Source organism: Apaloderma vittatum, unplaced genomic scaffold, assembly GCF_000703405.1.
Source record: "Apaloderma vittatum isolate BGI_N311 unplaced genomic scaffold, ASM70340v1 scaffold1975, whole genome shotgun sequence".
Lineage (NCBI taxonomy): Eukaryota > Metazoa > Chordata > Aves > Trogoniformes > Trogonidae > Apaloderma > Apaloderma vittatum.
Genome location: NW_009715255.1, coordinates 44004 through 56034, shown reverse-complemented (window position 1 = coordinate 56034; position 12031 = coordinate 44004). Strand labels below are relative to the sequence as shown.

The 12031-nt window shown below is 44.2% G+C and overlaps 1 protein-coding gene across 1 annotated transcript in view; it reads right to left on the bottom strand.

Moving 5' to 3' along the window:
* Positions 1-429: 429 nt before the first annotated feature.
* The window catches only part of RIN2 (Ras and Rab interactor 2), a 35897-nt gene continuing 24295 nt past the window's right edge, over positions 430-12031 (bottom strand). The window contains exons 8-11 of the mRNA XM_009869027.1: positions 5823-6128; positions 3540-3671; positions 2103-2266; positions 430-826 (exon numbers count right to left, since the gene is read on the bottom strand). Coding sequence (XP_009867329.1) covers positions 509-826; positions 2103-2266; positions 3540-3671; positions 5823-6128 — 920 coding nt within the window. The 3' untranslated portion in view covers positions 430-508. The remainder of the gene's footprint in view (positions 827-2102; positions 2267-3539; positions 3672-5822; positions 6129-12031) is intronic.

Here is a 12031-nt window from a genome sequence, read left to right as displayed (position 1 = left end):
GGAGATTTTCTGTAATTAAAAAAAATTAGGAGAGGATGCAATCATCCAGGTAATTACGAGTTAACTGATGCCCTGCATCGGACAGTCTTGTCAAACTCATGCTGGTGAAACTGAGCTGATATCAGCCAGTTTACTGAAATACTTGTCTAGCGTACATATTTTGAAGTCAAAAGTACATTTGGCTAAAGGACGAGTGTAAGAAAATAGATTTTTGCACGCTACGGCAAAAGACCTGCAGAGGGCCGCAGTGTAATACACCTCAAAAGAGTCTGTGGAACAAGAAATTCAGCCTCATGGGCTGTTTACTCAAACCCGCAGGTGGAATACTCTGCCCGACTGTCCATGTGCATGGTTTATACGGGTTTTTGTAAGCAATGCTAGAAGTGTCTGCATGCTTTTGATTAGGCATTTATGGTTTAAGGCCTGTTTTAGCTCCTAAGGAAGGCAGCCAGCAAAGATGTTTTCAATGGTTAACAGAGAACAGCCGCCAAATGTCAAGCTGCTGGTTTTAAGAAGCAGAGTCATCGCTGTTACGGAAAATGGCACCATATGGGTCACTGTTAATGCGCTTGTAGACGAAGTGAAAGACCTGGGGTTGCGGACGGCTGTGCAACTCTGCCTTAATTTTCTGAGGGTAAGTATCCTCTGTCAGTTGCTGCCAGGTGTCATCAACAAAAAGAAACAGGCTGTATTCTTCTGGATTGTCCACTTTAAACTTTTCAGCACAAAGCTGACATACATCTTCGGTCGTGATATACGGCCTTACTAGCAAGGTCTTTCCTGTACAGCCACTGTTAACTTCCTGGAACGCAACGCGAAGGTAGTTCTGTAGAATGAGAAAACAGACATCAGAAACTCAAAAAAATTAACGTCATCCTCTGAAAACTGAAAAGTCAGCAGCCTCTCCACCTTCTGGTTGTGAAACACACACCAGTGATTCCCGTAAGTTACAGCCACCTTGGGAATCACAATCTTGGTGGTAAAACTGCATCAAGCCCATGGTGGGCATAACTGAAATCCATCAGCCAATACTCTTCTTCCCTCAGCTTACATCCTAACCTTGCCATTAAGAGTGAACAGACACGATCTCACAGCCACATGGAAAACACCACTGGTTTTAATAGGACTTGGTGTTTGGCCTTACTGGGAAACAAAATATTGCACAGCAAAATAAACATTGAAGGCAGCACATGTGAGAGATGCTGCTGCCACTGCTGGGTCAACACTACAGCACAGAAGCTTCACACAGTGTGTTAGTCAGAAGGAAAATGGAAAAAAATAAAAAAGCCTCTGCCAGCAGCCCACAAGAGTGTTGATCCAGAAGTTACTGCACGATAAACTGTTTGCACTCTGATGCTGCAGTACGCAAGAGGTAATCCGTCCACGGGCAGGACATCGTCATCGCATTAACCGGTGGCAACTGGTGTCTGGGCCTGATGTAATCAAGCTTCGTGTGACAGCATTTTCTTTTTTTTTTTTTTAAAGTAAATCTTAGAGGGATGCAGAAAGAAAATTTACACGCAGGTCTGGTTTTAAAGATGAAGCAATCCCAGCTGCTTCGTTATTCTTGAGTTGAAGTTACTGCCCTACTCTGAAAAAGCAGTAAGAAATGGGGAGGAGAGAAAAAACAGAAACAAACATGAACACACCCATGGCACAGAACTCTTTGCTTAAAGTTTCAAGTGTAGGTAAGCTTTTCTCCCACCTTCTCTCCTCTCTATTACCTGCTGTATGCCACCATTAGCTGCTGGGGAGTTGCACTGATTTACACTACCAGAAATCTGGATTTGTTCTTTTTAACAGTGCAGCACACAAAGAAGCTGAATCTAAGATACAATGCAGTTTGTCCTTGCACGACTTAAATAGAAAGGAGGTTAGGAAAGCTCTATTATTTAGCGTTTTCTTTAGATCACCATAATCGAACCCTATTATCAAGTGCAAAGACTTCAAAACCGAGGCGAATTTGCCAGCCGTGTCATCAGCAGTCGTTCACTCTGCTTATGTTGTGGCCCCAAGGGAATCGTTACGAACCACACTTCTCAAACAGGGACTTCCAACAAAACAATTATCCCGGTTTTTTTTTGTTCAGCCCCAAGCTCTACCTGAAAATCATCGACTGAAGGTATTGTCCTGTTGGTTGTCCTCCTCTTGTGCCATTGCCGGAGGGTATCTCTGGTTTCTGAGCTCAGCAGTCGGGCAGCTTGTTCTTCCTGGAAGTTCTTGATCAGTGAAAGTGCTCCATAAGCGCTCGTCAAGTAATAACCTCCTGTGAAGGGCAGCAAGGGAAGAACTTCTCAGAGCGGTCACAAACACCACGCTACTCACGGCTGATCACAGCCCGAAGTATATGTACATATTTATATATACACATACAGAGATGCAGAGTTTGCTTCTGTTTCTAAAAGATTGTGTTTGTCATCTTTTTAGTGCTCCCTGATCCAACCAGTTAAGAAGGTGACATGCACAGTCCTCCATACTTCACCTTTATTACATGAGTGGAGAACAAATAAAGCCCATGACACAGTTGCCAACGTACAAAAGAAGCTGCAAGTTGCACAGGAAAAGCAGTCTAAGAAACAAAAGGCGCACTGTAATTTATTTCTCTCACTCTCTTCTTTTTAGTTTTTTTACTTAGTAAACTATTTGAGTGGGAGTGTCCCATTAAGCAGCAGCACAGACTGTTCATAAAGTCATTCAAAGACATATTCTATACTCACAGTACTATTTTCTGTTATTACTGACACCATCCTCTTAGCCTTTAGCTTTGCAACAAATTTAATACACATAAGACCCATGAGACAAAGTGGACAATACACTGCACTTGAACTGCACTGCCCCAAAGCACTAAACAACTTTTCCTGCACAGTATAGTTCAGCTGGTGCGAAGGACAGGGCCAGCCAAAGGACGGACTTCTTGTGCTGCAGTAAGAACAACTGGACTTAACAGTCTAGCAAACACTTCTGTCTTTCAGGCACATCAACGATCTCCGGCTTCACATTTTAAGTATTTTCCATGCTAAAATTCCTGAACAATGCACTAGAGGATGCCCTGTATAGAAGACAGGGAACTGGAGGAATCCTGGTATGGTTCCCTCATGCAAATTGGCCTGTAAGAGGAGACAGCAACTGCAGCAAGCAAAGAGATAGCAGGAAAAAAGCTGTGCCCAGAAGTTTGTACAAAGCGTCTAACCCAAGCTCCATTACGTGTCTCGCAGCATAACTGAACGCTGCAGCCTGTAAACACTGCCAGGGTATTTCCAGGCATGGTGTATGTGTCTGCTTGCCCAGCCAAAAGCCTCCCACCTCCTGGTTGAAAACAACATATTCCCTTCGTAAGGTGTGTACATCAGGGGATTCCCGGGTCACACAGGCCTGTACTCTGTGAGCTAACCAACCTTCTCTTACCTTAAGGAAACAGTTAGGAGATTCTCATTATGCTACTTAAATCACTGACGTCAGGACTCCCCTTGAAAGGGGAAATGAAATCCCCTTCCCTTAGTCCGTCACTCAATTCTAGTAAAAATAAATAAATAGATTACCTTCTCCATGCAGCAAAGATGGATCCAGCAATTCCATCATGTATTCAATTTCCGTATCCAGCTCCAGCATATCACACTGGGCTAGGACATACGTCAGCACAGGCAAGAAGTCATCGGCTCCGTACAGCCTCCCTGGGTTGAAGGGGAACACAGACAGTGACAGATGAACAGCACTCTTTTACCAGTTTCAGTGTTGGAAAGAAAAGCATCATTTTGCTACCTTCACTTCTAACAAGCACAAATCTGACGATGCACACCCTGAGGCACACAAGCGCATTTTAAGACTGGGCTTGCCTTGGCATCAGCTCAACTGGTGAGCTTCCAAAAGGCTGCCATGCCAGTCTGCCCCGACCTCCATCAGCACTTCCATCACTGGCTAAGAGTTGATAAATTGGTGTTTTCTTTATACATGCAGGGACAATGTCCACTTTCTGGAAGGATCCAGCCACAAATACCAGTTTCTGAGTCTGAATCCCAGCAGAAAAGCCTGAATATAGACGCCTGTTAGATTTGATGTGAATCATAGAATCACAGAAAGGCCTAGGCTGGAAGGGACTTTAGAGATCATTTTTAATCCAGCCTCCCTATTGCCAGGGTCACCACCTGTTGACTAGATCAGGCAACACATGGGGACCGAATGGGAATTGAACTCGCGACCTTGGTGTTGTTAACGCCAATGAAAACTCAACTTGTTTCCAGGAAAGAGCACAGCTGAACACACCAGTGAGCAGAGCCTCACGTCATCCCCAACCAGCTGGTGCAGCACCACTGGCACCAGCAGCACGCAGCGAACACACAGAGGCTGTGCTGTACCCAGGCCCATCTGTGCTCCCATCACTTCTATCGCATTTAGATTTTCCGTTTAGAAAACACCGTGTGGACAGATCTCTGGGTCTGGCCAGACTGTGTTCCTTGCAAAACTAGTGTGATGGTCATCTAAAACCACCAAGAGCAGGAAGCAACTTCAACTTTGGTGAAAGTCGAGATGTCTGAAGGGCCGATCTCTGAAGTTACACGAGCTAAGGCACACCCTCCAGGTATTACGCTATTGTCTGGCTGAGAGTACATGATAAGGCAGATACTCAAACACCTGCTGGCTCAACACCACGTTTTACACACCTCATGTGGCAAAACAAGACAAGCCATAGAGCATTTGCCACATCTCAACCCAAGTGCCTCCGCGCAACAGGGAAGCAGCAGCAGCCTCTCAGTATTTTTCTTCTGCATGTTGGAAATGCCTTCCTTGTGTGGTAACATAGCACAGAGAAACGAGTTTACAGCACTTCAGGCCCAGATTGTCACAGCCATTATAAAACACAGAATTTTGCACATGCACATTAACAATAAGCTGGGCAGGAGCTCAGACCTCACTCTTGCACAAGTGCCTAGGCATCTTTAACAGCCAGAAGCTTTCACCATTCATCTGAAATCCCCAAAGAAAGTAGGCATCTTGATCAGCACCAGAACCAGCTGGACTTGGAAAGAAAACTGCCAAGCACCTGCAGGAGCTTATACTTGCTTGGGGAAAAAAAAAACAAATCACCCACTGTGACCAATGCTGCTTCACCTTAGCTCGTGACCTACCACAGGGTATGCTAAGACATCAGGCCACAGTTGCACCTATGAATTTGTGTCATCTAGCACAGCGTTTTAATTGTGCCACTACTCAGCAGATCTTAACTGGTCTGTAGTTCCGTTCCATTGTCTAGGTTTCAAAGTCCCTTTTGGACTCTTGCTACAGTGTAGAAATGGATGCTATTTCTGTTCCAAAAACACAAAAGAAAGCATCCAAATGAGACCATTCAGTGTCATAGCAGGCCAAAAATACCAGATCAGAGGCTGCTTTTCTCCATCCATTAGCACAGAGCCCCTGTGGCTGTCATATTGCATACACGCTATTGAATTACTACAGTTAAATACAGGGTGTTCCCGCTATTAAAATTTTCAGGAAAATACTCATTTAGAACCAGTGTCAAATTCAAGGCTGACAGGACAGCCTTTCTGACAGCCAACTTCAAAAGCCTAGAGTTATGCAATGCTGTTTTGTTAAAGCTGCTTCACAATTCTGTTTCACACTGAATTTTTAAGATATGCAGCCACATGCATCAGATACACCAGGAAAGAGGCAGGGAGGAAGAAGCCCTCTCAAAAGGGCAAGGAGATGCTACACGAGCTCCAGGAGAAGGAGATTTATCTGCAGGATCAGGTGGTCTGATTTCCTCCACCAAAAGTCACCCCCAGGTTTGGAATATCAGTGAACTGGAACCACGAGCAGAACTATACCTGAGTTATTCTCCATAACAGTGTAAATCAATTTGCAAACTCTCAGCAGCAGCATGACCTTCTTCTCAGGTGAATACATTTTTTGCATGGTCATGAACTTGACTTTAATCTTCTCAACATCCACAAAGTCTGGTGTTGGAACAAACACACCCAGTTCCTGAGGATTCCTCTGCCGCACCAGCTGAAGGTTTTCCTTTAGCTGCTTCCAAGAACCATCCGCGGTATGAAACTCTTTCAACATCGCTTCAATGTGGCCCTTCAATGGTTTCAGAATGCACTTATGCATGGCCTTCTCCAGGACAACGTCTGCAACGGGAAAGCACAAGCCTGGCTGACTTCCTCCTCTAAAGCACAGCCAGTATTAATATAACCATTCCCAAAAGAGACACTGTAGAGCAAAACCTACTTGCTAAGGCTTACAATCTGAGTTTCCAGATGTTTATTAACAAGAAAACAAAAGGCAGAGCAGAATCTGTATTCCATTTTCATTTATAGTAGTGTGGTAAATAAATCAAAAAAAAACAAAAAAAAAACCCCACAAAACACAGACTACAAACACACACATAAAAACCAAGCTGTGACTTCAGTTAACTTTTCTTTTTTATTGGTCCTAAGTCTCCAAGTTTTATTTTACTTTGAGCTTAAAGTTTAATTCCCAAACTTAAACATTGTCAAACCCATAACTTTTGTCTGCTTTGGCATGAAAGCCCATCCTTTTTGCATGGTTTCCACCAGAAACTTTAACTCAACTAAGGTCTCCTAAAATTTGGCTCAAATTTGTCAAGATCTTTATGAAGTTGGACCATAAATGAAAACCAAGCTGTGTTTGTCCAGGTTCAGATTTCACCATGCAAGCTTATAGACAGCTTTGTCATCAAGTTTGAAGCTCTTTGTTTGGCCATAGTGTGCATCATGGGGCACAATAGGGTTGTTTGTGGTTTTGGGGGTTTTTCCAATTCTTATTCTACTCAAGTTTTTCTTTAACAGCCATTTTCCATTTTCAGAGTATGGACCACATGAACAGAGAAAGTCCTTGGCTAAACGTTTGCTCTGCAAACTTTTACTTTATAAGCTAAACTCTCTCACTCAGCATCCCTACAGCAATGTAGTTCACATTGATAATCAGCTTATATCAATTATTTGTACCACAGTGAAACCCATAAAGAATAAAAGGAACTGGGGACCCTCCAGCCTGCCTGCTGCACCAGCTCCCTGATGGAGGTGGCAAAGTCTTGTCTGCTTCATTCTCACATGCTTTAAATGCACATAGGCTATCTCATAGCAGAGACTGCAAAAGCTGCTGGAAAGGAGAAAGAATGAAGAGGAGGAGCAGCTTTTGCACTCTGGTTTTCTAGATTCCCCTGGGGCCACCAGTCGAGGCATACCCTGCCTGCCACTGTGTTCCTGATGGCTCGCAAAGGTGGATCCAGCTCCCCATCGGCCCAGAGCCCCCAATTACAGGTAACAAGTGGTGACATTTCCAATAGCTGATCCTTATCTACTGTCCTTGATGGAGCCTCACAATCCCCACTGACACCACAAAAAAAAAAAAAGAAAAAGAAAAAAAGAAGAAAAAATAAGGAAAGTAGAAACACCACCCTTTTGCAGAATGACAGACACTGGCTCACCCCACCATTGAAGACATCGCCAGGGCCAAAAATATTTTCCCCCAAGAAAAAATGCACAAATCTCACCCACGGGTATGTTAGCTAGCTAAATTTCCAGAAGGTACACATAGTTCCTTGCTAGCTTCACTGATTTTGATTTTTTTTATTTCAGCCTGCTTTATTTATTTCTACTGTCTGTTCCGTTTTTTAAATAGCAAAACCATCAGCTGCTTTGCTTGCAAGTCGAATACTTCTGCAGTTTGCATTCCAACTGTCTGGTCTTGCTTAAGTCAAAAATTAAAGCAGTCAGCGCTGCCAAACATTACATTAAGTGAGACAACTCTCTATCCTCACGAAATTTTAACTCACACAGGCTTCTCCTGTAAGCTCTGCACATGAATAGTTTGTCCAGCTGTGCTCCATCTCAGTAAAGTGAGGTCAGTGTCACTCCCGCAGCTTCCTGGACACATGAACCCATTTTTACGGCTGCGCGAGACAGCGAGAAGGCATTCTTTCACATTTGCAGCTCTGAAAACAGTGGAAACAGCCTGGAAATTGCTTTGAAACGTACTCAATCACATTCCACAACTTCTCCAGGATCTTAAATTGATTTGAGGCAGCACAGAGGAAGGGAGTAGGTAACGCACATGTTGGTGTTCACAGCTCTGCACGGCATCCAAGCGCCTGCTTGCTGAAGGCTGCTCCTAATGGTTTCTGCATTGCCGATGCAATTGGGTAAATAAAAACAGGATGGGGGATATTCAGAAAAGCATCCTTCAGTGCTGTTCAGTGACTGTATTACAGCAAATAGAAGACAAGTAAAATTAGGGACATATACTTGCCATTCCCAAAGGGATACTAACTGCCTCAGCTTGATCACAGAATCATAGAATGGCCTAGGCTGGAAGGGACCTTGGAGATCATCTAGTCCAACCTCCCTGTTTTGGGCAGGGACGCCACCTCTCGAGTAGACCTGGCAACACATGGGGACTGAGCAGGAATCGAACCCACGACCTCGGTGTTGGTCCTTGTTGTCAGCACCGTGCTCATACCACTGAGCTAACCGGCCCCCTAATGATATGGCTAGACTGAGAGAAACTGTCCTTTTAATACAGCATATTTGCACAGAACTAGCCAGTAAACGAGGAAGCGACTAAGACAAGACGATGTGCCCGAGGTTTTTGTTGTTGTTCTTTTAAAAAAAACATGACCAAAAAAACCCCAAACCAACCCAAAAACTTTTCATCTTCCTTACGAATTCTCAGCGCAGATGCAAGAACCACAAAGTTCTGCCCTCAAATTAAAAAGGGGCAAATTCCAGCAAGATGATGGTGTCAACAACGTGCCAAGATTGATATAGACTGGAAATGTTTGTTGTTTTTTTCTTAAAAAACAGTCAGCAACAACATCTATATGCATCCTCATGAATACAAAACCTATATAAATCTTTAAACTACTAGTAAAGCCTGAAAGAACAGCATTTTTTGTGATGTGGGTCTTAGACCAATATTAAGCGTCACAAGATACCTATAGGCATATCTGGGATCTGACTGTCCAACTACTTACCCCTTCTCCTGAACTACCGACCCTTTGCCGAGAAAGGCATTTTTGGGTATGATCCCACAAAACAACTCCTAGCCAAGAGCAGATTTCACTGTTTAACTTCTAATGGCAGAAAAAAACCAAGAGGGTCTTCCAGGCAAATTAGCATCTAATTGTGAATTGGGGACTGATCCTTTGCATTAACATCTCTCTACTTATCAGATCCAAACTGGCAACAAAAATTTCTATTTACTTCAGCACATGCAAAACGTTTTCAAATATCCTATCTGTATGCTTAATACTGCAAAACCAAATCAGACACTCTTCTGATTATTTTTTTTTATTATCATTTGAGCTGAGCACCATGTAGTGTTCCTGAAATGATACTTATAATTAACCTCTAGTCTCAAAATGGGAACTGGAAATGCTTTGATACATGAATTGTAAAGACCAGCCAGTTAGTTTCATTGTGACTTGTGGAAACACATCTGCATCCTGTGCTGACATGCTATTTTGTTTTGCTGCAAACCACACGAGTCTGCATCCAGAGAGGACAACATATTAGTCATCACCAGTGTCCTTACACAGCCTCTACACAACCCTGGCAGCGTGAAATCGCAGGCGCGCTCTCACCTTTTCCTGGCTGTCATGTTACCTATTCCTAGCTGCTGTTGTTCCACTGAGATCACGTGCCAGGCTCCAGTCCCTGGATTTATACACAAGCCACATTTACCACGTACGATAGCCAAGTCATTCACCAGTAAAAGAAGGGCTCACTGAGAGACCGCAGGAGCCAGGGAATCACCACAAAACAGCGCAGTCTCACACAAGTAATGGTGCCAGGGAGGCTGAGACCAGAAAGCTGCTTTGGAACACCAGTACACGTAGGTGCAGGACACGTGACTGCACTGCCCTGGCTTTGGTTTGGATTTTCCTAATATCTTGTGTATTCATAGACTGGCATGACTGCTACGGGTCTGTTCTAAAATAGCTCATGTCAGGATGGCCAAGTGTCCAGTTCTTGGAGGATGACACATGCGCAGTCCACCGTGCAGACAAGGGCATCTCCTCCGAAGGAGCAGGACTTGAAAGCAAGACCTCACACAACCCACACTCCTCGATACCGTGAAAAGTCCTGAAAGCAGAGGTAGGACTGAGGTAGGTGATAGATAAGTGATGGTGGCACAAGTTGAGCAACCAGGGAAGAAAGGTCTCCAGGGAGAAATGACTCTAGACTTCTCTCCTGGAGAAGTCTCAGTGCAAAAAACCGCTGCCATTCACCAGAAGTCTTCCTCCAATCCTGACGGAGCAGCAGTATTAAAAATCAGCCAGGCAGCAAGCTTTTGTGGCTTTGGTTTTGGGTTGGTTTTTTTTCCTAAATTTGTTGGAAACCGAAATGCTGAGGTACAGTCTGTCTCCTGTTCTTACCTCTCATTTATCCCTCTTCTAGTCTTTCACCTGTCTTTTATCCATGACTCTACCTACATAGAGCACACCACTGAATCACAGAATCTACCTGTGCTAGGTTGGTTGGGATTTTTTTTTTTGCTTTAATCAGCCATGGATTAATTAGAACTCACGCTATGACTGCGTGGCAAACATGGCTTCATTTAAAGAAGTAGTAATAAGGGACCAGAGAATAAGTCACCAAGCAAATCAAAGGGATGGCCGGGAAAGGGTGAGCCCAACCCTCTGCCTCTGCTCAGCAATTTTACTGCTGCTGGTTACCTGCCCTATCCTCCGACTCCCATAGTGAGGGGGGGAGCACCAGAGGACAACACAATGGCCACCCATACCACCACAGAAAAATGCTAGGATGAACAACAGGGTGGGGGTATGTGACACCAAAACAAATACACAAGCACCTAAGAAGTAATACTGTGCTAAAAAATATCCTACATGAGAAACAGTGGCATACTATTCTAATTCCTCTAAGAGGATAACTGGATCAGTGAAGCAGAGAGTTCACGTTCAAAATCCATGTGTGATAGCACGGAAGGGGTGGGAGAAGGACATCATCAGCCCTTTGGAGAACAGGTTTAAAAAGTTATCTTTGTAAGTGGGAAAGAGGCCTAAAGCAAACGCAGTAAAATCCTGTAAGGACAAAAGTAAAATACTGCCTCTCAGCAAGAGGAATGCAAAGGCAAAAGCAGACCTACGTCCATGTGACAAGGTGTGGCCTACCATAAGGGACCAACATGTTCTATCCAAGCCTCTTGTAACAGACAACATGTAAAAATCCATTACAGATTGGAAATACCAAAACCAATAACATACAGCGTTGTTTAGGCACCTTCCCACGCGATCGGTTAATTCCCTTACTGCCAAATTACTTAAGTAATTTCTTGGGCTAGGCCCAGATTCAGGCACTGAGGCTGAAGCTCTGCAGGTGTTGGACCTTGCCTGCTGATCACCTGGCAAAGCAATGACAGTCAGCTTCACCTCTATCTGCTCACAGCCAGGAAAAGAACAAACACGAACAAAAACTCCCAAACGTTTGTTATATTCATGCAGCTGGGGACTCTCAGGTCTCTTCTGGCCAGTCCAGGTCTTTCTTCTGTGGACACATTTTCAGGTGCGGGCGACTTTTAAAAAAAATACTTTGCATACATCCTAAAACAATAAAGAGCCATGTGCCTTAATCCTGATTATGTCCCAACACTGGGAATCCCATTGTTTTGGGAAGGGTTAATAGCCTACAGTCCTAAGATTAGGAGGCACCAGTCAGGAATAATTAGAAACCCTGATGCACATTCTCCCACCGATTCGGCAGAAGTTGAACAATTTGATACATCCCCTGCCTGGGAAACATGGATGATCTCCCACAGAAGTCTTTTGCTTTCAAGAATCTGGGAAGTCCCCGATGTGGTTCTACAAGAAAAGCTACCCCATCACAAAGACCATCATATGGACATAGGAGAAAGTCCCAAACACCAGTCGCTTCCCTCAGCCTGAGCGTGCAGCTCCAGCTCGTACCAAAATTCAAGAGATGGTTGTGGTGTGAGGCAAAGCCTGGTTGCCCTGGAATGGGGGACTGGCAGCTTGGCAGGGGGAAGAGGG